Below are 26401 nucleotides of genomic sequence, written 5' to 3' on the forward strand. Positions count from 1 at the left end.
AAGTTGCCCATCCCTGTCAACCCTGTATACAGAGGGGGTAGGAATGATCCTCACTATAAAGATTTGTTCCCTCTTTTGAGCTACTACGTCCCTAAGTATAGGTCAAGTTCATCAAATTGTAGCGGATTACACTTTTTTTCTTATTCTAATGCTCTGGTAGCGTAGTGGTTACGAATCGGACTGCGAACCTTAAGGTCAGCGGTTCGAACTACCAGTCGCTCCGCGGGAGAAAGATGAGGCTTTCTACTCCCGTAAGGATTTACACCCTCGGAAACCCTGTACAGGGTCGCTATGGGTCGGAACCGACTCGACGGCACTTAACAACAACAACAACAAATGCCATTAGGTTTTTTGTTTTGTTTTGTTTTGTTTTTAATTAAATGTTTTTATTTTGCATTGAGTGAAAGTTTACAGGGCACATCATCAGCTTCACATTCAACCATTCATATAGCTTGTTTCATTACATTGATTATTATCCCCGCTATATATCATCAGTTTACAGTGTTTCTCTCTATCCTCTTTAGCTTTTTTTTTTTTTTTGGATGGGGGGGGGACTTGGCTTATTGGAATTTACAGTCTCGGCTCTTAGGGGAGGTTATGCCATTAGGTTTTGATCATACTGGTAGTTCTTTAAATGATTGAACACTGACCAATTATTTTTGGTATGTTGTTGTTGTTATGTGCCGTGGAGTCGGTTCCGACTCATAGTGACCTTGCATAGGGTTTCCAAGGGTATAAATCTTTACGGGAGCAGAAAGCCTTATCTTTCTCCTACGGAACAGCTGGTAGTTTCGAACTGCTGACCTAGCAGCTTGCAGCCCAATTCATAACCACTACGCTACCAGAGCTCTAGTGACTCTGAATTTCTTCCATCTTTTTTTGATGTTTCCAGTGTCATTCAATATTTTGCCTATAGAATCTTTCAATATTACAAGTTGAGGCTTGAATTATTTCTTCAGTTTTTCAGCTTGCAAAATGCTGTACATGTTCTTCTTTTTTGTTTTTCTAACTCCAAGTCTTTGCATATTTCATTATAATACTTGAGTAATAATCACATTATTCTCCAGTCGTCTTTCTGGTTGTTGTTCAGTGCTGTTGAGTTGGTTCTGACTCATAGTGACCTTGTTTAAGGTTTCCAAGGAGCAGCTGCTAGATTTGAACCCCAACCTTGAAGTTCAAACTAACTTTGCAATACAGTGCTTATCTGACAGTGCCACACCATGACTCCATCTTCTTGGCAGGCATATGCTTATTATCGTGTCACTGTCAGTTTGAAAACACCAGTTGTTATTATTGTTAAGTGCCATCAAGTTAGTTACAACTCATAGTGACCCTCGATAGGGTTTCCAAGGAGCAGCTGGTGAGCTTGAACCACCGACTTTGGATTCAAACCGACCTTGCAGTCCAGTGCATTAACCTACAGTGCCACACCAGGACTCCGTACACACAATGTTTTAGGGTTTTTTGCAATGAATGGGATGTCAAAGAATGGTTGTTTAGCAAGTTCTTACAATAACTATATCACCCCTACAAAAAGAGTCCCCAAGCAGATGGTGCCTATGCAATAGCCAGAGCCTGACTGTTCTCCATGGTTCTGAAATCAAAGGTTAGGCGTGACTTTTAACATCCGTTTCTCGCTAAACTACATATGATATATCTATTGTATCTATGAGCTTTTTAGATGTTGTTGTTGTTAAGTGCCGTTGAGTCAATGCTGACCTATAGCGACCCTGGACAGTGTTTCCAAGGAGCAGATGGTGAGCTTGAACCACCAACCTTGCAGTTCAAACGACTTTGCAGTCTGACGCATTAGTCCACAGTGCCACTATTACATGGATCCAATTTATATTTCTCTTTCAATACTGAAAAAATGTTTCATAGGTTTGTTTATCCATATTGGACAAGTCTAGTCTCTTTAGCTTTCCTAACAGTATAAATTTAAAGCTTCAAAGTGTGTGTGTGGGGGAGGGGACAAAGAGATAGAAAGACACAAAAGCTGGGATATTCTTAATATACCAAGGATCAGAAAACCCAAATTTTAGTCTCGGCTGACTAATTGATATGACACAAGATATTTCCCCTTTCTGGCCTTCAATGTCCTCATGTGTGACAGAAGAAAATGGGGACAGGTTTGCTCCAACATTCAGGATACCTACACTTGTGTTCTTGCTCCTTCACAGACTCAGAAACCATCACACAGGATGACCTTGCCTGCCTTCCTCCAGCATCAAAGCTGGAGGAAGGTGTAAGGATCAACTTCTCCTGCTAGAAGCCAGGGGATTCAAGCTCTCTGCTCAACTCTCCTCCAGCCCTCAATCCCCATGGACCAGCCATAATTCAACTAAACCTGAGAGTTCACCCATATTTTATTTACTGATTCGATGTTACGAGACAAGTAAAATAGACGGCTGTCACCTCTATTAAACTAGGCAGGAAAAATGGCCGTGTCGGCAACAGTCTCTTTCTGCTCATGATGTATCATCAGTTCCCTTGGGAAGGGGAGCAAGAGTGTGTGTGTGTGGGGGGGGGGGGGGCTGCCCTCAGAGGAGAGCCCAGTTCTGCTGTGTTCCAGAGAAAAAGCCCAGGGCTACATTACAAACCTGTCCCATGCACACTGGCAGTTATGCTAATACAGCAGACACATCCACCCAGCCAGTCAGGAACTAGAGTCATCACTTAATTTAAGCCCTCAGTTTCCCAAGTGGTCACTCTACTCGTTCATCAGGTTTGGGATAAAGAACAGCTGTTGAGCTCTGATTTGAGATGCTTGAGCTACAGGGGCAAAGTCCCCACTGGTCATCTCTCGTAAGTCCACAAGCATGTGCTATGTGCACATACTCACACTGTCCAGAACCCAGTGCTGACAGTGCATGCATTCCCAGGGTTAAAGGGCCCAGGCTGACTGTCCATACAGCCTGGATTGCCAGGTTAACAGCCAACACTACTGCATTACGCAAAGCTGTCATGTAGACCTGCTGTCTACACATCTCAGTAGGATCCTGTGATGTGGTGATGACAGGAAGAGGGAAGACCGGCCCTATGACTGGCAGAAGCACGAGCAGCAGCAGCAACAGCTTTTTCTGACAGCTGTCCTCAGTGATCAGCCTATTAAGGATAGAACAGCAGAAGTTTCATCCTTGGTTCATGTATAAAAGGGAGCAACAGAGGAGCTAGGGGGCAAAAGGAAAGGAGAGAGGGGTGACGGTGGAGATGGAAGGAGAATCGTGGTCTCTTCTTCAGTCTATTCTTGAAGTAGAAGTGTGGGTCTGTTTCAAGAGGAGAATCATCATGGTATAAATTAGACCATGTAAAATCTAATCCCAGATTCAGAAAAAAGGGATCAATCCCTTGAATACTCTATCTCTGCCTAATAGACTAAATAGGACTGAGCACAGGAGAAGCTGAATTGATGTTTCAGATAAACACCATGACCATCAGTAGTACACCTTGGCGTCATTAAAGGCAGTGGCTATAGTGATAATGAAGACAGGTATTGTTTCATAGTGTTTATCTCTAAGGTGATTAGAATTACAATATAGTAAGTGTTACGATATGGGAAATTCAGGGTACTAGAAGCGTTTACAGAAGGGGCTGGGAGTTGAGAAAGGCTTCCTAGAGAAAAAGACATGTACCCGGAGAAGGGTGAGGAGAAGTTGGCCAGCAGAAGGGAGAGAGAAGATGTTGATAAACAGGTTTCTCGGCATGAATAATAGAACAAAGATGGGACCTGGAGACTGTAAGGGAAGACAGTGCCTTCTGGAGACTTCAAGATGTTCAGTACAGTGGAGCAGACGGGATGAGGCAAGGAGAGACAGTGCATGGGTGTGGAGATGTCGAGGCATGAGGAAACCAATGGGATTTTAAAGTCGGTTACAGTAGACCCAAGACCATTTGTATAAAGCCAACAGTCTCGGACATTGATCATTTCCTGTCTAATGTGTTGATGGCAGGCATAACTGAGAGGAGGGAAAGCATGTTTTACTTCCCAGGCTCAGATATCTGACTACAGAATGTGGAAGTCGAAAAAGCTTCACTGTTCAGAACATTCCCAAAGCCAGCCATACTGTAGGCCAACAGCCATTTAACCTTTGTCAAGAATGAGGCAAGGAAAGACAGTGCATGGATTTGTTAATACCAATCATGACAGATCATAAATGATGATGTGGTGCACAAGCAGCAGCAGCAACAGCCCCCAGGAAAGAGGCAAAAGGGGAGAAAGATGATAAGCGTACGCCTGCCTCTTAGGGATGGAGCAAGAGAACAAGCTTTGGTGGTCCTGAAACAATGAGCAAGAATAACTGCCTGGAGCCTTAGCAATAATAATTTACTGGGGTTAACTGACAGATCCTGACTTCAGCTCACAAGATCAACTGCCAACAGGAAGATGAGAAGTTACAGATCAACCATGTGATCTCATGAAACCACCAGTTCAGTGTAAATAAACAGAGAGGAATGACTAATAAAATGGCTGAAATGATCTTGGGTTGAGATCTGAGGAGGTGATCATTTTACTGACATCAATAAATAAGAAGTTCTGCAGTTAACTCTGGTGTGGCTCTGTAGGATACGCACTAGACTGATAACTGTTAAGGTCAGCCATTCAACCCCACAGCCACTCCTTTGAAACCTTAAACAGAGTTGCTACGAGGTGACTCAAGAGCACTTAGTAACAACAAGTGGGCAGCTCTGGACACCACACTGGAGGAAGTAGGCATCTTCAGTCTGGAGAAAAGCCTTTGTTTACATTTCTGCAGGGCTGGAATGCAGAACAAGACAGCAAATCCAACCCAGAAGCAATGGTCAGAACAATCATAGTAATAAGAATCAGAATTATCACTGGCTGAATGCCTGCCATGGCTGTGTTCTGAATCTGTTACATGTTTTAATTCATTTAATCCTCCCCCCCACCATGAGACAGATACTATCATTATTTTTTTTTTTAGAGATTAAATAATTAGAAAAGAAAATTCAGAGGTTGGAAGTGATGGAAACAGCTGTCCATACTGTCAGGCTGTCTGATTGCATGACTTGTGAGCGTATTCACATCTTAGATTGCTGAAATGGATCGAGAGCTTCCCTTGCGCCGTGCATGTTAATTTTCACAGGCATTCTATGAGGTGAAATCTATTATATTCCCATTTTATAGGGGAGAAAATCTAAATTTATGGAAGTTAAGTGACTTACCCAAAGTCACATAGCCAATAGGGAGGGAGTGAGGGTTTAAAACTGCAGATGGATGAACTTCAGAATCCACACTAAACATGCCTTTCTGGAACTAGAGGGAGACATGTTTCAGCTTTTTAGGGAATTTTTTTCAATAAAGAATGAGCTTGTTGTTACAGGTACTATCCAATCAGAGACGGGAAATTCTCCACTGGCCTACAACAGTTGTTCTCAAAGCAGGGTTCCCAGATTGTCAGGGAAGTTGTTAAAAATACTAATTCTCAGGTCTCACCGCAGCCTCAATGAATCCGAAACTTGGGGGCTAAGCCCCGCAATCTGTGTTTTAATGAGTATTCCAGGTGATTCTGATGCTCACTAATGTTTAAGAACCAGAAGCGTGGAATGACCCCTGGGGCTCTTTTCTGCCTGGATTCTGTAATTCTTCACCAAAGACAGGAAATGTGAAGCCTCAAGCTCTGGGAAGTCCTTGGCTTCTTGCTCTTGCTTTTCTGCCCAATTGGGCATGCGGTTGTTTTGTTTTGTTTTGTTTTATTGTGAACTATGTGATAGTTTACATGGGAGAACATTAGTTTTACATTCATTCTATCGAATATCGTCTCATTGCCATGGTTACAATCCCCTCCATGCAATCCTTCCCCCGTACCCCCCATGTCTTCAGCACACAGTTGCTCTCCCTCTCTGGATCTAAAGTCTCCAGCTGCTCCATCGCTCCACGTCATCATCTCTGGCTCCATTTCAGGCATCACTGCTTCTCTGGGTAGGGTCCTGCTCTCTGCTCTTCTCCCTTGATGGTCCTAGGGACCTCCGCTCCTAGACTGAAAAGTTAATCACTCCCCTCCTTGCTACAAAACGTCTACCTTTACATTTCCAATCCTCACAATCAGTCCTGATAACAATTATTCATTATTGAATCTCAAGAGATCCGTCTGCATTTCATTGCATCAGCCCCGCCTAGTCAGATTGAATACTACTCACTGGAGATTCTACCTTCCTCCAGGCCCTCTGGATCTAGGTTCCCCCTTGAAAGCTTATAAGCCAGTCACTTCTTGCCTTTGTAGCTCCCCACCCCCCATTTTGGGTAGCCAATGTCCAAGTTGCCCATCCCTGTCTACTCTGTGTGTGGAGGGGGTGGGAATGATTCTTGCTGTAAGGATTTATTCCCTCTTTTGAGCTACTGCTTACATAGGTGTAGGTCAATCAAGTTCATCAAATTGTATGAGAATACTTTTTTTTTTTCTCTCTCTTTTTATTTCTGGTTGAGCTCTGATCATACAGTCACTGAAGCCAGGACAAGTGGGTATTATCTGCAAGTGTGGGTGTTCTTATACATATGCCCTCTCTTCTTATCAGCTGGACACTTCACTCTCCACTCTAGTCCTCTGTGGCTATGTCACTGACTCTGGACCCAAGAATCCCCAGGTCTTGCCACACTGCTGGCCAACCAGGTCTTCACCCGGGTTCACAGAAGTCTATTGAACGTTGTAGGGCTTAGTTCACCACTTCATTGCTGTTTTTCCCTCACTTCCCCTTATCGGTGTCGAGTGTGGTCACCAATCACAGCGTGTATTCCCATTGAGTCTTAGTCTTGGAAGGGGGTTTTGGGCAGGCGTTTTGGAATACCATATTTCAGTTCTGCAAAGCAGATGCAGAAAAGCTTTGCAGAAGTCTCCCCTTCATTCCCATATTTAAAAGAGTTCATCCCTGCAGTTGTTCTGAGAACTCTATAAACTCCCTTCCATCAGCAGCCTGTCTGCATCAATCCTTTTAATAGTGTAGTACTTAATTGTCTCCTATGGATTAGAACCCTCTTCACACAAACTAGAATCTTAGCTCCTTCTCTTTCCTTTTTTTCCCTCTGCCATCCCTAAACACTATTCAGCATGGCACCAAAGGATTTGGCTTCTCAGCTGCCATTCCTCCTAGATCGAACTCCATCTCATTATCTCCGAAGTGTATGATCACCATGGGGCCTATCCCCTCCTGGGCTTTTGCCTGTGGCCTCATTACCTGGTACCTCCCAGCAGAACCAGCAGGGTTTATTCCCTGAGGCTCAAGCTCCAGTCACAGACCCTCTCTGGACCCACTGGCCTGTCCAGTAAGCAAGATTGGACTCTCAGTCCAAGAAGGATTGAGCACAATTTCCTAGACCGATGCCATCAAAAGTATCCCATAACCAAGGTCTTCTAGGCTCTGAAACATGCAAAATGCTGCTAATGTAGGTAAGAATCAGTGCCCGGTAGGCTGCAGGTGTGTGAAAAACAACAGGCCAGGAGTCTTGGAGTTGGCATCCAGGAGCATTCTAGGAAGGGTGCCTCTGCTGCTTCTCAGCATAGTGGATAATTATCACAGGTTGATGGACCACACTCCTCCCCACCACAAGTTCCACTGCACGACACACAGTTATGTGGGCAAGAAGCAAATGGCAATCACTGAACTGCACAGAGCCCTAAGCACCAAGGTTAGGACAATGCAGAGGGCACATAGGAAACGGACCCTCAAAGATCAGAGTCTGATAGAGGAGACATGGCCTCCACCATTGCGAAGCCCTCCTTCTGTTTCTGTAACACGTTTTCATCATCAGTCATTTATTAAGTGTAAAGAGCTTTATATACTCATCTTATCTCAATTAATCCTCAAAATAATCCTATGAAGATGACAATCTAAGGTTCAAACACATGGACTAAGTCTAAATTTCAAACAGGTGAATATGGTTTAATCTTTAAACATACGGAATTTCTCTTCTTGTAGGTGTAAACCAGTTGACTATGGTTCGATCTAATATAAATAATTTTAAAGGTGAGAAAATGGAGGTTCAGAGGTGAAGTGACTTGCCTAAGGTCACAGAGCAAGGGCATGTTAGAGTCACAATCGAATGCAGACCCACCCAATCTCACCAACTCCAAGATACACCATTATTATTTTTGTAATGCAAAGAAAAAATAAATCTGCAAGTAAACCCTGACATGACCAATTCATATAAGACACATACTGATTTCAGAGATAAGAAACCATGAAAAACATTCATCGTAGTACCAATGAAATGCATTATTTGACTTCAGAAAAAGGCATTCTGCCTCTTGGTAGTAATGGAGTGGAGATGCCATTCACCTTCAGGCAGCTAGCTCCCTGTCTAATGAGGGAAGTGAGTTATACATACATTAGAGTCCTAGACACACCCACAGGCAAAACTTCAGTCAAGGTCAACAGCCATGAGTAAACAAGGTGCAAAGGTCAAAGGAAGCAAGGAGAGGGTCATGGAAAGCTCAGTTTTGAGGAGAGAAAAGTTCCTGGCTGAGAGCAGGCAGGACCTTCGAGATAATTCCAAAGGAAATAAAACCAGATAAGGTGGGGCAGCGTGCTCTATGGCAGGGCTGCTATAAATCTGACTAAAGAGAAAGAAAATCAAAATCAGAAGGGCCTGTTGTCCTCGAATCCCATCTCATCCCTCCAAATTGCACTCAGTTACGACTTAGTCTTTGGAGCACAAAGAGAATCAGGAAATGCTGGCTCTGGAGCAAAGGCAGATGCTGGTTCAGGAACTGGCTCAGGCTGAGGCAAAGGAGATCCCGGTTGTTGTGTGCTATTGAGTTGATTTTAACTTACAGTGACTTCATAGGACACAGTCCAATTGCCCCATAGGGTTTCCTAGGCTATCCTGCAGTGACTCTGTGGGTTAGTGTGCTGGACTACAAAGCCTCTCTGAACTGCAAGGTCAGTGGTTCAAGCTCACCAGCTACTCTGCAGAAACCCTATACAGGGTCTCTACGGGTCAGAATTGACCTGACAGAACACAACAACAACAACAATCTTTACAGAAATAGACTGCCATTATCCTTCTCCCAAGGGACAACAAACCTTTGGTCAGAAGCTGAACACTTAATCACTGCACCCCCAGGGCTCCTTGAGAAGCACCTAGGAATGCAAACTTTAAGGAGGCACTCACTTTCATGGGTTTCAGTGGCCTGCAAAGGCACAGTCAACGTTTGAGTGCCTCTTTAAATTCTGCTCCTAGTGTACCTCACTCACGTCACCCTAGTTCAGTCCCATGCTAGGGTCAGACTCCCTAATCAACAATAAACACTTTTCTTTGGCTAGCATTTAGGATTTTTTGAAAAGATATCACAACTATTTCACCCTGAGGCAGGTGGTATCAACCCATTTTACAAACAAGGAAACTAAAGCCCAGGGAAATAACCTAACCCTTTGACCATACTTGTCCCAATCCTGTCACCTCTCTAGTGGCCCTGAGGGTGTTGTTTCCCCTCTCCTGGAACAGCTCAGCACCTGGCTGTCACCATTATCTCAAGCTCCCCTTGTACCTGGGAGAAGCAGCATGGTAGACAGAGAGGGCCAATTTGGGGTTTGCCTTGGCTCTTGTAGAAGTGGCATCCAGAAGAGAGGGTTGATGAGGTTCTTACATCCATGTGTCTGCGGGACAGCAATGGATCCAGGGCCCAGAGTCAGTGTGCTTTACTCCTCAAACATTTTTCCCTGGACTCAATTCCTAGTAAGGCAGGTTCTGTTCAGAAGGTCAGGCTGCGACTCTTGCTTTAAAATAAAATGGTCATAAAACCTATTAGCCTGGAAAGGATGTTGGAGAGGAGAGGGGATGGAGTTGGGGAAGACAGAACAAAGAGAGCTAAATCACCTCCAACTTTTTTCGCCAGGTCACTGATGATAAGCATGGGGGTGAGGGGTAGACAGAGACACTTGGATTTCCTGAAGGCTGTGACATTGTCTTTGAGGACAGTCTGGTGGGTGCCAGGGGTTCATGCAGGCTAGAGACCTCAAGGCTGAGAGAGTCTTGTGGGTGTACTGGCCATACCCAAGGGAGAGTCTTACCTGGTAAGGCCTTGCTTGATCAAAGCCTAGATGAACCTTGAGCAGAGTCCAGAAGGTTTAAGTGTGTGGGATGGCAGGAGGGGTGGGGAAGAAGCCCACGCCATTCTTCCAGAGAAAGCAAATCTGCTAGATGGTTCATCAGCAAGGCCAGTGTGATATGAAAACCAGCCCCCCAAAAACCCCAAACCCACTGCCACTGAGTCAACTTTGATTCATAGTGAACCTATGGCTTCTGAGGCCATAAATCTTTATGGGAACAGACAGCCTCATCATTCTCCTTAGGATTTGAATGCTGACCTTGAAGTTGGCAGCCCAACGCTTAACCCACAAGGTTAAACGGGCAGGGCCCAATCATCCCCTCAGAGTCAAATCTAGCACAGCCCCACCAGGCCCAGTGAAGCCACACAGGGCAGCCATGGGGGTGGAGGTATTGACTCAGCCCCTCTGAAAGCCTGTGTTTCCATCTTCAGCTTACCCAGTGAGCTAAATACCTAAGATCCGAGATAAGCAGACCCAAATCTTTATCCTGCCTTGACCACTCGCTGGCCATTGGATCTTAAACAAGTAACTTCACTTCATCAAGCTTTGTTCCCTCATCTGCAAAATGGGGATAATGCCTGCGAGGCTTGTGAAAGCCAAATAATATAGTGAGAAAAAGTGCAACAGGTGCGGTTATTAAGCACTGTACGATAAGTGCTGAACTGGTACCTGCAAGGCTGGCAATTCGAACCCACCAGTCACACGCGGAACCCCTATACAGGGTAACTATGAGTCGGCACTGACTCTATGGCATACCACAGCAGCAGCATACTCACCTGCTAACCGCAAGGTAGACAGTTCAAACCCACCAACTGCTCCTCTGAAGCTCTATGCACCATAGGGAAAGAATTGAACTGGTAATGACAAAAGTTTGCAGTTCTAACCCACCAGTTGCTCTCAGAAACCCTATCCAGGGTCGCTATTAATTAGAATCAACTTGACAGCACACGAAAGCAGCAGCTAACCACAAGGTCATCGGTTCAAACCCACCAGCCTTTTCTCTGAAACCCTACACAGGATTGGTCACTTTGAGTCTAAACATACTCAATGACACTTAATAACAACAACTTACTCACCAGCATGTCTAGCTATTGTTTGGAAGGCACTTGGCACAGTGTGGTCCCTAACAAGTACCCAGTAAATTAGGACTGTTATACGATGGCATAGGAGCGGGCAATGTTTTGTTCTGTTGTATATAAGGAGACTGCCAAGAGTAAGAGCCAACTCAATGGCAACTAATATTATTGTTGTGTTTGCTGTTTTTCTATGTTTACTTTGCTCCAGACCCAGGTGAGACACCAGGCAGAAGGCAGGCGCGCAGCAACCTCGGCACAGGCACACTGCCCTCTGGTGCTGCTGCTGGGGAATCAGCACCTGGGAGAAGAACAGCTCCAGCAAAACAAGCTCCCTCACACCAGGGCCAGAGTCTGGGCTGTGTCCGCTCCCCTCACATACCAGGCCCTTGACCCATTGTACCCCTAAAGCATCAGCTCCAATATCCCAGACCCTTGGGGATAAATCAGGGCCTGCAGGGTGCTGGCCTCAGCAAAAGGGCCCTACTTCAGAGCTTCAGTCTCTCTGTTGCAGAGCTGGGCCAGGGCCCACCCAAGTAGAGCATCCCTTCTTTGTTTCCTCTTGAGGGTCCTGAGCAATCAAGACATGCTCAGGCTGATGCTATGGGAGGAAGAGGCAGGGCAGCTGACCGTGACAGGATGCCGGAGGCTCCGGCTCCGTAGATCAGAAACAGTCCTTAATGCTGAGCACAACCTGGTCTCCTCAAGGCCATCCAAAGCAGTCCAGCAAAGAAGTCCTGTGACTTCCTATCTCCCCAAGAGGAGGAGGAGCTCAGTTCCCAGGGCTTGGGACACAATGCCTGTGGGGATTCCAGGGAGGCTCTGGGGTGTCATCAAGCAGTCTTGCATTCCTGACAGGGTACAAAGGATAAAGAGCACAATGGGCTGAACTTCTGACGTCTGCCACTGCATCCAGTCACAGGGGACAGGGCTGACCTTGGAAGAGTCCGGTCAGGCCAGGGTGCCTGCCTCAACCGGCATAAGCAACTTCTAAAACCCCAGGTCATCTTGAAGTCGAAAGGCGGGCATGATGGAGAAGAAATTAAACTTCAACAGGAAAAGGAGGTATGCAAGGGCTGACACAAACAGCTGGGCTGCAAAGTGGAGGCAGAGATTCCTCAAGTTAATGCTTTTTAGGGCCCCTAGGGGCCACTCCCAGGTCTTGTCTGAAGCTATTTACTTCCAGGGGGGAAACCCCTATTGATCTTCATTCAGCTCCTGTCTGCTCTACTACATCGATGTTTCAGCGCATCGCCAGTCACGGAGAGAATTTTCTCATTGTTTTACATGCAGTGGTTCCCAAACTCAGGAGACCGAAGAATGTTCAGGACAATCAATGGAACTGATCTGGGGACTTGGGACCCAGCTGGTCTGGGAACTCTGGGGAAGGGACACTCACTCCCCTGGGATGGGCTCCTGCCCTCACCACTCCGGGGCCCCAGTGTATCCAAGATCTGGATGCTGTCCTGTTGGATCTGTAGATATTTGAAAAGTCCAGAGTTGGGCCAGCCCTTCCCTCCCACCCTACACCACCCCCACCCCCACACACACCTGCTTAATGTCTCGCAGTCATTTGGCTTCAAACCTCTCCACTGTCCACTCAGAATCCCCATCACACAGAAGAGCCTGCCAGCCTTCCCCAGCTGCTGCCACTGCTGTCTGCTTCCTTTTCAAATTCCAGTCTGGCCCTCCATCCTACAGTGTGCAATGTGAAGAAGGATCTAACGGTGAAATCTACAATGGCGCTGACAGTCCCCGCCAGCCTGCACCACAAGGAACTTTGAAACCATAGAGTATCCCAAACCATCAAGGTCAGCCCAACAATTCATCAATGGAGAAACTGAGGCTCAGTGGCAGGTATGTAATTTGACCAAGGTGGCCCAGTAAACTGGCAGCAGAACAGAGCAGATAACCCAGGCTTCCTGGCTCCCAGCCAAGGGCCCTCTCCAATTGGTCTTCTAGGTCATGTAATCAGGAAATCCAGGTCCCAACAAGAGGCCCCCGAATCCCATTTGACTGAGAGGATCCATGCATTAAAATGCTTTCTATGAGTTAAGATCAAGACCCATCTGAACAATAACAACGATGATAATAAGAATAACAAAATGCTGAACAATATGCCCTGAAAACCTTCAGTGAGCAACACTTGATAATCATACACAGAATACATCTTCCACATAGTCATATAAAATAATCAATGATCATTTTTTTTTCCACAGACTACAATCCAATTACTCTCTCTCCCTCGCTCTCTCCCTCGCTCTCCTTTGTTACTTGCAAACCATCCAAGCAATCAATGCCTTGACCTCTCCCTCTGATAGACACAATTACAAAAAGACAGAGCAATGCAATTCATCTATTCAAGACAGATTGTTTGAACACTCTGTCACACTGCTGAGCGATCCATCTCCTTGTCTAAAAGGAAATTTCAGCCCCCAAAAGAGGCACAAAGAGAAGGGGTGGATACGATGCTCCCCAGCCCAGAAAACCCCTTTCGCACCTGCAGGAAAATCCTCTCTCCCAGGCTGGATGGAGCTCAGCGATGCCTGCCTGCTAGGCTCCAAGCGCAGCCTGAACAGGCACCAGCATCCAGCATGGAAAACAGAAACACCCAGCACATGCCGGAGCCCACTTTCCAGGGGCACAATCCCCACAGCCCCAGTCAGACCCCTGAGATCTCAAGGGTGGGAAGGAATGGGATAAGGGAGGTGGCACCTGTCTCAGCCAAGAGGTTGTATTTGGGTTGCAGTTTGAGACTGTCTCTTGGCTGAGTCCACTGGAGCTCCCTGGCTCCCACTGGGACTCCAGTCTGGGCTCTGAAGGACTGAAGCTTCCTTCCCCAGGAACCTCTGGAGAAGCCCAGAGACCTCAAAGCCTTCCCAGCCTCCGCCCAAACTGGCCCAGTTCCAGTGGTCACGTTTGGCATCACTCTGCGGGCTGGGAATCAAACGGGGCAGGGCTTGGGAAATATAAATGGCCTGGGCCTACATGCTAATTAATCCTGGGGCTTAATACGAAGAAGATTAGAAGAGAGGAGGATTCTGCCATCATTTAATTGCATTACTACACACGGAATCCAAGAAAAGGCGGGCAGTCTTGGAGATGTGCTACCTACCCTTCAGGGCAATGAGGGCTACGTACTCGCTGCTGCCCCCCATTCAGAGCAACTCAGTTTCACTGTAAGAGAGGGCAGGTGAGGATACATCATTCTGTCCCACAGGGACTGCCCTTACCTGCTCCTGTCTTTCAAGGTCCCCCCTAAACCTTCATCCTTGCGACAGGGCTGGGAACAGGCTTACCCTAGGCCCTGCGGAGATAAGAGCAGGGAAGAGGGACCTGCAATGCGTGGGCTGGGCACACAGCTCTCTCTGGGTCCTCCCCTCTTCTCTTCCAAGGGCACTCTGTCACGGAGACCCCTCCCCCACAAAGAGGGAAGAAGAGAGGGAATAAAGGGAATGTCACTACTAGGGCTGTCTGCCCCTGGAATGGTGAGGAGGCTAGGTGCTGGAAAAGGCACACAGATAGAAACATTTTTGGTTTGCCAAGAGCAATGAAGACTGTAAAGGGTTAAGTCTGACCGGGAGGTCTGTCCCCAGAGTCCCCTCCCGTGCATGGAGGGCTCTGCTTCCAGGATTCCTCCTGCCAGGTCCTGGGCATGGACTGATGGGTCCTGCTTGGGTAGAACTGAAACGTAAAGTCCAGGGCAGGGCTCTGGGGAGAGAGCAGGGCGGAGACAGCCCTCCAGGGGTTCTGTCCGCCGACTAGGAAAATCTCAAGTACGGAGCCCAAACGGACTTTAGTTCCCAGAACCTCCTCAAACCGCGGGTCCGCGTCTGGAGAAGAGCCACAAGGGAGGAAGGTGGCCCTGGCTCCACCAAGTTCTGCACACCAGCAGCTGGCAGCGACACCTCGGGAAGCCAGGTGGCCGAGGTTCCTGGCCTCGAGGCAGACACAGGACTAGCTATGGCGGCGGTTCCTGCGTGGCCCGGTTGGGCCCAGCCCTACTAGCCAGGGCGCAGCCCTGACAGCCCCAGGCCGCGGACACACGTGGCCCCCTGCGCAGCCCAGAGCGCTGCCCGCAGGGTGCTTGGGGCGGCCACAACAAAGTTAAAGCCCGGATTGGCAGTCTCCCGCGAGCTGAGTGGAGGACTCAACGAGTCCCAGAAAGGCGCGCGCAGCTCCGCCAGCCACCGCCAGCTACGGAGAGATTTCGGTTAACTTTCAAAATCACTCGCTTCCCCCTCGCCGCGGGTCCTCTGTGCGCTGAGCGGGATCCGTCGCGCCCATCCCCCACCGGCGCTCCCCCCACCCTTGAGCGAGAAAGGTTTCGGCCCCGACGGGAGAAACGAAGGAGCAGGGGGGAAGTACTATCCCTCCCTGCCCCAAGCCTCGGGTCTGCATGGGAGCCACTGAGACCGATGGTGGGCACGGAGAGTGGAGACCCGCTGCCCTCCTCCTGCGAATCCACACCCTGAGTCCCCGCGGAGGACGTTCGAGCCCTGCCCCAAGTAGGGCGAGGAGCCCTCCGGGAGCGAAGAGGAAACAGAAGTTGGCGCCTTCCCCAAGGTTCCCGCTTCGCGGAGAAGCGGGGTCCCAGAACTCGGTCTGCGGCCAGTCGTGCTGGTAGTCTCTGGGAATTGTGCCCGTGACTTGGGTTGGCATTAGAACCCGTCGTCACAGTTCGCCAGGTCTGAGATCCCAGGAGCGCGCCACCGGTCCCTAGCCCATTGCGGCCCGGCGGTCTCCTCCCCAATAAGTAAGGCCCGTGACCCTGGCTTCGGAACTTTGTCCTCCCCGGAAGCAGCTCCTGATGGTTAGCCGGCCCCAGGGGCCCAGAGAAAGGCTGGGAGACTACTCGGGATCGCGTTCCGAGGCCCCTCAGTCCCGCCCCCGCCCAGGAGCACCGAGACCCTGGGCTCCACGGAGCTCTTACCGATCCGGATGACGTGGGGCATCCCGCGCGAGTTCGGGATCCAGAAGGCGCACACGAGGAGCCCGGCCCAGTATTCCCAAACCAGACTCCGGAGGCGCCGCCAGGGAGCGGTCATCGTTGGGCGCCGCCGAGTGTGCCCGGGGCGCGGCCGTGGCGGGCTCCCTGGGGCGGCAGCTCTAGGCGCGGGCGCGCTGCAGCCCCCGAGGCGCCGCTTGGCCCAGCCGCCGAGTTCCCGAGCGCCTCTGCGAATGGGGGGCACCCCGCGGCGCCGCGAACATCTTACTGGGGGGCCGCCCTGCCGGCGACCGCCCCGCCCGGCAGCCGCCCACGGGCCGCCTGTGAGCGAGGCTCCTGGGCTCCACCCGGGCTTTACTCGGACTCGGCTCCGGCTCGCGTCGGCTCGGCTCCCGCGCGGGCTCCCACCTGCCCCGGCTGCCGGGCGCGCTGCACGCGTCTCCGGCCGCTCCTCCTCTAGTCGCCGCCGATGCTATCGCCCGGGCTCGCACAAAGCCCCGGAGTGGAGTTGCACGCGCGCACACTCTCCCTCCCAGCCCCCTCCCCCGCGCCCTGCCTCCCGCCTTCCGCCTCCCGCCTCCCGCGCCGCCCGCGCTCCCTCCGCGCACTCCCCCGCGCACACACTTCACACTCACGCCCGCCGAGGCACACACTTGCGCGTTCACACCTGCGCGGGGGGCGGAGACAGGGACCCTGAGCCTGGTTTGAGGGGACGCCCTGAGAAACCAAGACTCTTCTCGCTTCCCAGACGTCCCTATCCGCCCCCAGTGTCTAACTACTAGGGCTTGGATCCTGGGAACCCGGCGTGGAGCGCGAGAGCTGGCACCGCGAGCTGGGAAACGGCGGCAGCCCAGCGGCCCAACTAGCTGGAGGAGACGCCCGCCAGGAGCAGAGGAATCCGGTACCCGCCGTCTGAGGAGTCTAGCCTTCCAGTTCGCACGCCGCGGCCTTTGGCTGGACGGCAGCGCCCAGAGACTGACCTGGGAGCCGATTTCCCTCCTTACTCCCTTTTCACGTGGAAGCAGGCGTGGGGCTGGGGTTTGGCGGAGACAGAATTCAAAGAGAATTGCCCATACTGAAAGAGGGAAGCTACAGGAGCTGGACGGGCTGGGAGAGCCGAGGCCAAACCGTGTGTGTGGAAGGCCTGGTTTGACCATGCTTCACAACCTTAGGGGCTGCGGGGGAAGGTGGCTAACCCTTTCGATCCAATGTGGAGTATGAGATGGGCCCTGGTCCTTCTCATCCCTCTTCCTGAACTGTGCTGGACGGACTGGGATGCTCCCTTCCCTGTTCCTTCTGAGAAAAAATAAAGGGAACCTGTAATTATACGTGAGACAGAGCAGGACCCATGAAGGAGCAAGCTGGGAAGGGTTTTTGTTTGTTTTTTAAATCCTTATTTATGAGCAGTAATAATTTTTGTTTTCAAGTGGCGTTGGGTGTGGAAGGGAGGGAAGGGCTGTGGAACTAGGCTGGAGCAGGAGACTGAGAATTACGCTTTTAGGCGAGTTTAATGACCTTTTTGACAAAGACAAAGCGGTGCAGATACAGTTGATAAATAAACGGATCTGTCATCGTCCAGCGGGTTAGGCTGTGTGTGAATTTATTTTTCTCATTTAAATAATTTGGTCCTTTCCATCATTCCCAATCTCTCCCATTTGCCAGCTGTCTGGTAAGAGCATAGCCCCCAACATCTAAAGAGCAAATCTTTAATTTTCTTACAAATATACTGTTCTCCAGCTCTATCCCTCCTGATAACTCCCCTGTCTTTTCTTATCCTCCCTGCCTGGGTGCAGGGGATCATGGCATTGTGCGGAAATGTGTATAGCTTGGTGTGGGCAATCCTGCCAATTAGAAGGGAACTCCCTTCCCACCCAAAGTGGAGGCTACTGTGGCTATGGGAGAAGAGAAGAGAAGGTCTGGGCTTTTGAGTACATGAAGGGAAGTAGGTGTGCCTGCCTTGAGGGCATCTTTGAAGAGCACCAGCAAATGGAAGCTCCTGGTGGGTTGGGGGTGGGGGCTGTCTTAGCCATCCTTGGGCCTCCCTTACCCTGGAGCAGGAGTGGCTAGTTGCTCAAGCAGTGTTGCCCACGGGACCACAGGAAAGGACATGCCTACCAAAGCCCGAGAAGCAGCAGCTGCCACCTCTTGATAGAAAGTTATGGGTCCCAGTGGGCACCAGTAAAGAGGAAGTGCAGAGAAGGGATCAGAAGTCCTCCACCCTCCAGGATAAAGCAAGGTGCTTCTTCATTCAAAGCTCCACACCTCCTTTCTACCATCCATCAGCTTTTACAGCTGGGTTGGTTGTCCCGAGGAACCCAAAGGACTAACTGTTTTCTAAGAAGACAACTGCAGTGCCCTGATGGAGAACTGGTCAGGACCTGAACTCTAGGCAAAGGTTGCTTGGCTCCAAAGGCATCCTCTACTGGAGTCCTGGTGTGGTGCTGTAGGATAAGGCTTTGTTGTTGTTAAGTCCCTTGGAGTCAGTTCCAACTCACATCCACCCTGTATAGGGTTTCCGAGGAGCACCTGGTAGATTTGAACTGTTGATCTTGTCGTTTGCAGTCCAGTGCTGATCCTACAGACTCCTGGTGTGATCCTACAGCACCACACCTGAAGTCTGTAGGATAAGTAGGATAAGTACTGGACTGCTAAACCTCAAGGTCTCTAAGAGTCGGAACTGACTTGACAGCACTTAGCCACAAAAACATCACTGCACCCAAGGAGGTAGTGGGTGGAGCCTGGACACTAATCCTGTATGGGGTACCCTGAAGGCAAACCCTTACCAGGAAGGGGTGGGGTACAGGAAAAGTCTGGGGAAGCTGAAGTGTAGAGGTGTGGCTTTGGGGGAAGGGCAAATGTGTACTCCTTAACAGAGAGGCATAAAGGGTAAGAGAGGGAGGTGCAGCTTCCTAAAACACCAGCGCAACCGGAGAATTGTACTAGAAAAGTGAATGGAAGGAGACAAAGCGAGAATCTGAGACCACCCAGCCCACCCCTAGGGAAGTTGCACCAAATCTTGAGTGAGTAAGGGTTCCCCATTATACTGTTAACTTTAGTGGGAAACAGTTCTCAAACCTTCAGGAGGCTGTGGGTTCCATTTGCTGAGATTGGCAGCCAGCTGGAACCCTGGGGTCAGAAGGAAACTGACCATCTACAGCCGGGAACTGGGCCTTATTCTTGACCTTGCTGCAAACAATTTTGTGTCATAGATTTCCCAGACAGCAACCTGCTCCATTCTGATCCTAAGAGAGCTTGGGATGCATAATAAAAACAATGATAATACCCAATAGCATATATTATGTGTTTTCTATGATTCAGATAGTTTATTCAATGCTTTTCCTGCATCATCTTGTCTAGTTCTCTCGAGAAGCTACTGTGATAGGATCTGTATTATGTTCCCATTTTACAGATGAAAATGTTGAGCCTCAAAGAAGTAAAGAAGTTCAAAGTCACAGTTAGGATGTGGCCAGCCTCCCTTTCCTCCTTCCTTTAATACATATTTATTGAGTATCTCTGTTTGCAGTCATTGTGGGTGCAGTCAGGATTCACATGAAAGCCTATTTGAGTCCTACACTGCCTGGGCTGAACAGGCAGGCCCTCACCATCTCTGCCAGTGGCCGACTACGTCCCCTGGCTGCCTGTAGAATGACTAAGAATGGAATAGGATTTGGGCTCTTGACTGGGCTAACTGGGGCGCTCCTACCTCGCCTCAAAATGCTGCTTTGCCATCAACAGGCACCCGCTGGGCTGGCACTAACTCAAGCAGCATCTCTGGGGATTGGGAGCCGCCAATCCTGGCTTTTCAGCTTTTTGCATTGTTGGTAAACAAGTCTACTCACCAGCCAGGCCTCCGCTCGGCTCCCCACTCCCCCACGAGGCAGCCAGCGCCGGATTTATGAGGCCTCCAAACCTCATTCAGACTAATGCAGCTTTTCATTCCCAAATAAAAGGGGCCGCTGTCTAAAAGGACAAGTGCTCCCGCATTTCATTAACATCCCCGAAAAACGGCTGAGCTGGCCCAAGTCGCTGCCAGCCAGATTCATATCTCCCACCGGTTCACAAGAGGGGGCATGGAGAGGGGGGGGGCTTGGAAGGGGAGGAAGGAGAACTCCGTGGAAGAACTGAAGACTATCAGCTCCCTCCCCGAAACCTTCCCTGCTTCTGCGGGTGAGGGAGGGGACCCCAGTGGTGGCCTAGCAGCTCGTTTGGACGAGTCCCCTGTGTGTGCGTGTGTTGTTTAGACTAATCCACTCCTGCTTTCAATCCCCCCACAATCACGGTGAGTGATGAGGCCCTGGGCTCGAGTTACTGAGATTCATGATCTCCGCTTCCCAGGGAAACCACCGAGCAAACGCGTGGGTTTGCTGAGTACAGATTCCTAGGACTTGAGTGCCCTCTGCCGAAGACTGCCTTCCTTCCCGTGTCTCCCTTTGGGCGGCCCGCCGGGCAGGCCTCTGAGGGGGCTGTACGCTGAAGCCCTGGGGCTCTGAGCCACTCTCCTTGGTGTCCTATCGCACCGAGTCTGCAAGTGGCTGCTTCCCAGACCTGCCCTCTAGCTCAGCGAGGAGAATAGGGGGGAGGGGCACCTCGCCCTCCAGCTCGCCCTGCAGGGGGCGGGGACTAGCCCGAGGCTGCTTTCAGCTTTCAGCCCTGAATTTGATCTTTGTTAACTGCCCCGTTCCGGAGTGAGAGGAAGGGGGAGGCCGCCAAAGTACCCACTCAGTGCATGCTCACATCAAAGCCAAGCCTTGGTTCTTCTTTGGACAATGTGACCTCTCTGCTCAGAAACAGGTACACTTTCATCAGCCAGGGGCTTTGGTCGCTCGTCGCCCGCCGCTGTCATACAGCAGTGAGCCCAGCGCAGGTTGCATCACCGTAGATTTTTGTCAATAGTCAAGCAAGTTCATTCCCACCGGTCAATGCCTGTGTTTACTGTCAGCTTTACCTGCTGCTGCGAGTTCTTTCTCAGCAGTGAGGGAGACAGGTAGACAAGTCACCAGAGATACGTTATTTTACTGACATCTGCGTTTCAATAGTTCTGGTACAGGATTAAATGATCCACGGCTATTCTGTTTGTATCTATACATAATGGAACAACCGCTAATGGGCTGGCAGATGAACTAGCTCTGTCACAGGTAGGGAGAGGGGAAGTTGAGAAGACCAGTCCCTTCACTCCAGCCATTATTTCGTTTATAGGTTTATGCATTATATTTTTATCCACTCATTCACTCCTTCATTGATTAATACAGTCCTTTACTCATTAATCCACTTGCCCATTTATTCTATCGTTCTAAATTTTTAATTACTTACCACAGTCACTAGGATAAGCACTAGACCTCAAAGTCTGTTTGAACTGCAAGGTCGGTAGTTCAACTCGAGGGGCAAACGACAACAACAGTCACTAATGATTACATGAATTCATTCAATCATTCACTCAATCATTCATTCTTCAGTTCTTGTTCAATCACTCATCCACTGATAAACTCATTCACTAATTCATTCACTCACACTCATCCACTTATTAATCCCTTCATTTAGTCATCTGCTCAGTTTTTCACTCACTGACTCATTCATTCATGCATTCATTTCCTCAGTCCTTTAGCCAATTGCATTCATCCACTCACTCATTCATTGCCATTTGTACACCACCTCCCGTCCTCCATGATTTTCCAGTCTGAACTCAGCCACCTCAGAGCCCAGAGCACCCCAGCACTGTGCTGAGCCCCCCAGTCAGTTACCAGGTACCTTGGTGCCATCAGAGCCCTAGCTCCCATATCCTTCACTTTTTCACAAAATTCAGCAACCTTCAGGAATCAGCTAAAATCCCTAACCCTAGAGATGGTCTGGGCATTTGCACTGCTAACGAAGACCAAGGCCCAGAAAGACTCAGAGTCCAGGTGTGATGCTGGATATAATCTTAGAGGTGCCATGTGGTGCCACCATGCCAACCAGGAGCCACACTGCTGCCACATTCATACCCTCATTTTGCCATTGAAATAGACTAGGGATGCAGGAATAACAAAATTGCCCTTGATAGTATTAAGTTCTGTCGAGTAGGGTTAGAACTACTCACCATCTATGGTTAGCAGTCCAGTGCTTATTCTACAGCACCACTCCAGGACTCCTAAAATAGGCTATGTGTTTACCAACAACATGCTGGGGACTGCAGAAGCAGGCAAGTACACACATGATGGGGAAGGAGTGGATGAGTGAATGAATAAGTGTATGATTAGTGAGAAAGGGAGTGAATGAATGAGTCAGATAATGAATGAATGAAAGAATGAATGAATGAGTGGCTTGTGGCCAAAACTAGCTCCTAATCCAAGTTTCTGAACGAACTCCAAGTCCTGAATTCAGCCTCTGACCTTACAGGGGATAGCAAAAGGTGAGGGTTAGAGGAGGAAGTGAGATAAAGCATACATTGGCCAACAATAGATTTGCTGGAGAAGTGCCTCCCTTGGAGGCAACAGCGAACCAATTCTCAGCTGCACCTGTCCCCCTACGGGCAGACGGCTGCCATTATCCCTCCTTAGAGACAGAGAGAGACAGAGAGCTCTTCAAAAATCCAATCACTGAGTGATAAGAAAACAAACAAGTGAACTTCTTCAAGTTTGCCAGACTTCTCTGCCCGAGGCCAGCTTAATTAAAGTTGATGTAGAATTTTAAAGTGGGAAAATAATTAGGGCAAGTGGTAGAAAAGAGAGGAAGGAAAACATTGTTTTGTTTTGTGTTTTGCTCCCTCTTAATTATGCCACAGACTGTCTCTCCCATGGATCCTATCCCAAGCCTGCCCTCCGCCAAGATTCCAGCAGGTGGTACACTGTGAGTGGTGCAGGCACACCTGTGCCTCTCTGGCATGCAGGTATGGTGCTGCTCTGTCTGCAAGAAAGGCAAGGCGGCAGACAGCCAGGCTGGGAGTGGAGAGGAGCACGTGCTCTTGAAATTCAGAAGGAGGACCCAGGGGAGATGGGCAGATTGTTAGGGAGGGATGCTGCCTTCCTGTCCCAGACCCCAAGGGTAGTGGGCAGAGCTCTCCCCTCTACTTTTTATTTCAGACCTGGGCTCTGGTTCGAAGGCAGTCCTTGTCCCCATCTCATCGTCCTCAGATGCCAAGGATACAGACCCTGTCCCACCTTGCCCCTAGAGATAGAAAATTTTCCTCCAACAACTGCCAAATGCTGAAGAAGTACTTGGTGTTTGTGCCCAGAGTGAGGCTGGGGGTAGCCAAACTTCCAGCTGTAGCAGGTGCTGGGACTCAAGTGCACCCTCATACCCAAGTACCTCCTAGTGCCTCATTCCATAGGCAGCGAGAGGACAGAGCAACAGAACAGCAGCTTCCTGCTACTGGTCAGAGGCAGCAGCAGCTTGGGTGGGGGAGAGGGATACAGGCTCCTGTAGGAGAAGGAAAAGGAAGAAATACCTTAGGATATCCTTGAAGGGAGTTGAACAGGCCTGCGTGAGAGGACTTGTCCATGGTGCTATGCCTTTGCACACACGAACAGAGTGCAGCTACTTTCCTGGAAAAAGGCACAGGTACATGTACTACCATCCACCTGTTGTTGTTGTTGTTAAGTGCCGTCGAGTCGGTTTCGACCCATAGCGACCCTGAACAGGGTTTCCGAGGCTATAAATCTTTACGGGAGCAGAACGCCTCATCTTTCTCCCACGGAGCAACTGGTAGTTTCAAACTGCTGACCTTGAGGTTCGCAGCTCGATTCGTAACCACACACATTCACCTAGTAAGTTTCAAATCTCAGTCCTGCTGGATTATCTAATCTTCTGTGCCTTCAGTTCCTCATTTTTTCAATGGAATAATAATAGCATTTGTCTCCTCACAGGGTTATCATGAGGATTAAATGAGTTAATACACGTGAAATGCTTAGAACAGTGTCCAGGACATTTTTAAGGAGCTCTGGTAGCGCAGTGGTTACAAATCGGGCTGTGAACCTTAAGGTCAGCAGTTCGAAACTACCAGCTGCTTCGGGGGAGAAAGATGAGGCTTTCTACTCCTGTCAATATTTACAGCCTTGGAAACTCTGTACAGGGTTGCTATGGGTCAGAATCGACTCGACGGCACTTAACAACAACAACGGGTAGCATAGTGATTACAAATCGGGCTGCGAACCTCAAGGTCAGCAGTTCAAAACTACCAGCTGTTCCATGGGAGAAAGATGAGGATTTCTGTTCCTGTTAAAATTTACAGCCTTGGAAACCCTGTATAGGGCCCCTATGAGTTCGAACCGACCCCATGGCACATAACCACCACCATACAGGTTAGTCTTAGTGTGGCATTATAAGATAGGCACTGGATTACAAACCAGAAGGTTGGCAGTTCAAACCCACCAACCTTTCTTTAGAAACACTATATAGGGTTGTTATGAGTTGGAACCAACTTAATGCAACTTAACAGCAACAACAACACACAGGTTAACTATCTCTCTTGCTTGAATATGTCAGATTCCTGAGTAGAGCCTGAGAGAAACTCCTGTCTCTCTCAATCTTCCAGTTTGCATGCACTCACTCGTGTGGCTCCTGGGTTCCTGTTGCTCACCGAATATGGGGAGACAATCAGGATGAATGATGTGCACCAGGCTGTACCTCTACCTATCCCATCCCCCATGTGATGCATCCAGGAACACTGTGGGTTGCTGAGGGGGCATCTCTGCATCTATTCAGCTGGCAGGTGGCCTGGGAGAAGGGATCCTGAGGCCTTTAACACCAAACCTGCTGCCAGGCACTGGCATTTCCCTGGGCTCCCTCTTCCTCATCAAAGCATTCCACCTACTGGGCTTGGACTTCCTCTTGGACTTCTACTTAGTGATGTTCCCAACCCTTCTCTGCATCTCAGTCCAGGATCCATTCATCTCCAGGGATCTGCCGCGCTACTGGCCTGAGAAAACAATTCAGGAGAATCCATTTAGAAATATCAGAACTCCCCTCTCTACTATATTCCAAACTGGAGAGCCTCAGGAAGCCCCAGGGAGGAACAGGGGTTCAGGAGCTGACATGTCTCCCAGAATACAGCTGCAAAGCAGCGAGGACAGGAGGCCTGGGCAGGAGCCTCTGATGGATGGGGCTGGAGCAGCCAGTCCAGCAGATGTGTTATCTCTGAAACAGCAGGAGTGCCTGGCACTCTGGGGAAGCAAGTTGCACCAATCAGTTAATCCCTGACTCCCACTCTCCCTCCACCTGAGTCCAGTTGGATTGAGTAAATGGACTGAGGACTGATGCCAGTGGCCACAGCCTCCTTCCTCAGACTTGGCTTCAGTTTCCTGTTGACTCAGCCAGCTCATTCCCTTTGCTCTCAGACACACACACACACACACACACACACACACACACACATGTCCCTTCCAAGCATCAGGAGGCTCAGAGAAACCCAAAGAAGCTCTAAACAGCTTGAGGACAGATGGGGAGTGGGATGGGGATGGAGAAAAAGCTTCTGCTGCCCATTCTCCAGGAATACTGGGGAATCTGATATGGCCCACTCACTCTCCCTGCCAAAGGCACTACAAGGTCCCTCACACCTCTGGGTGGGCACCTGGACCTTTGCCGGTGGCCATACTACCCCAGGAAAGAAAAGAGATTACAGAGCAACTAGTGGGCCCCTGATGACATTTACACCATTCCTGGTGCCTTCTGGAAAGCCAATGGAGGGGGCGAGCCTGGGTATGGTGGTCAGCAGCCCTTAGGGCTCTGGGGCCTTATCTATGTTTGAGCACATACCACTTAAAAAATAGAAGAGGTAAGTCAAGGGGAAACACTTTCACACCAATCACATTTCAAACTAGTTCCAAATATCAGCACAGCTGCTGCCCTCATCCATTCATTTCTTTTTTTCAACAAGCGTTGCAGTGACTTAGCACCACAGAGGAATCAGGAGGGGTGAGATGGCACAAGTAGGGCCACAGATCACAAGTGGAATCTAAGGGAACAAATGGTGGCAGCCACAGGGCACAGGCAGTGGTAGAGGAAGCACAAGTAGGGATCGATGGGACACAAAGGAATACAAAAGGAATATAGGTAGGGAGAAAAAGGGATAAAATAAGGGCCGTATTCAAAATAGGAGCTTTTGGAGCTCAGGCAAGAGTTGGGAGGAGACAGGTAAGAGTTGTTGGTAACCCAGGGAAGAGCAGATGGGATCAAGGTGGGGACTTGGTGCTACAAAAGGGGAGGAGGAATCTCCCCTCCATGCAGCCCCCAGCCTTGAAGGGAAGAAAATACTGGCAGGTGAGGCTGCGAGGCTCCTGGCAGAGGGGAGCCTCGCTTCGCCTCGCAACAGCAGTGCCGTAGTCTAAAGCATCCAGGAGTTGAT

At 49.5% G+C, this 26401-nt stretch overlaps 1 protein-coding gene across 1 annotated transcript in view; it reads right to left on the bottom strand.

The window, feature by feature from the left end:
- The window catches only part of LOC102818903 (glutamate receptor ionotropic, kainate 3-like), a 315716-nt gene extending 299530 nt beyond the window's left edge, over positions 1-16186 (bottom strand). Inside the window, exon 1 of the mRNA XM_006867616.1 lies at positions 16072-16186. Coding sequence (XP_006867678.1) covers positions 16072-16186 — 115 coding nt within the window. The remainder of the gene's footprint in view (positions 1-16071) is intronic.
- Between the last annotated feature and the right edge of the window lie 10215 nt (positions 16187-26401).

The sequence above is a fragment of the Chrysochloris asiatica genome, unplaced genomic scaffold, assembly GCF_000296735.1.
Source record: "Chrysochloris asiatica unplaced genomic scaffold, ChrAsi1.0 scaffold00106, whole genome shotgun sequence".
Classification (NCBI taxonomy): domain Eukaryota; kingdom Metazoa; phylum Chordata; class Mammalia; order Afrosoricida; family Chrysochloridae; genus Chrysochloris; species Chrysochloris asiatica.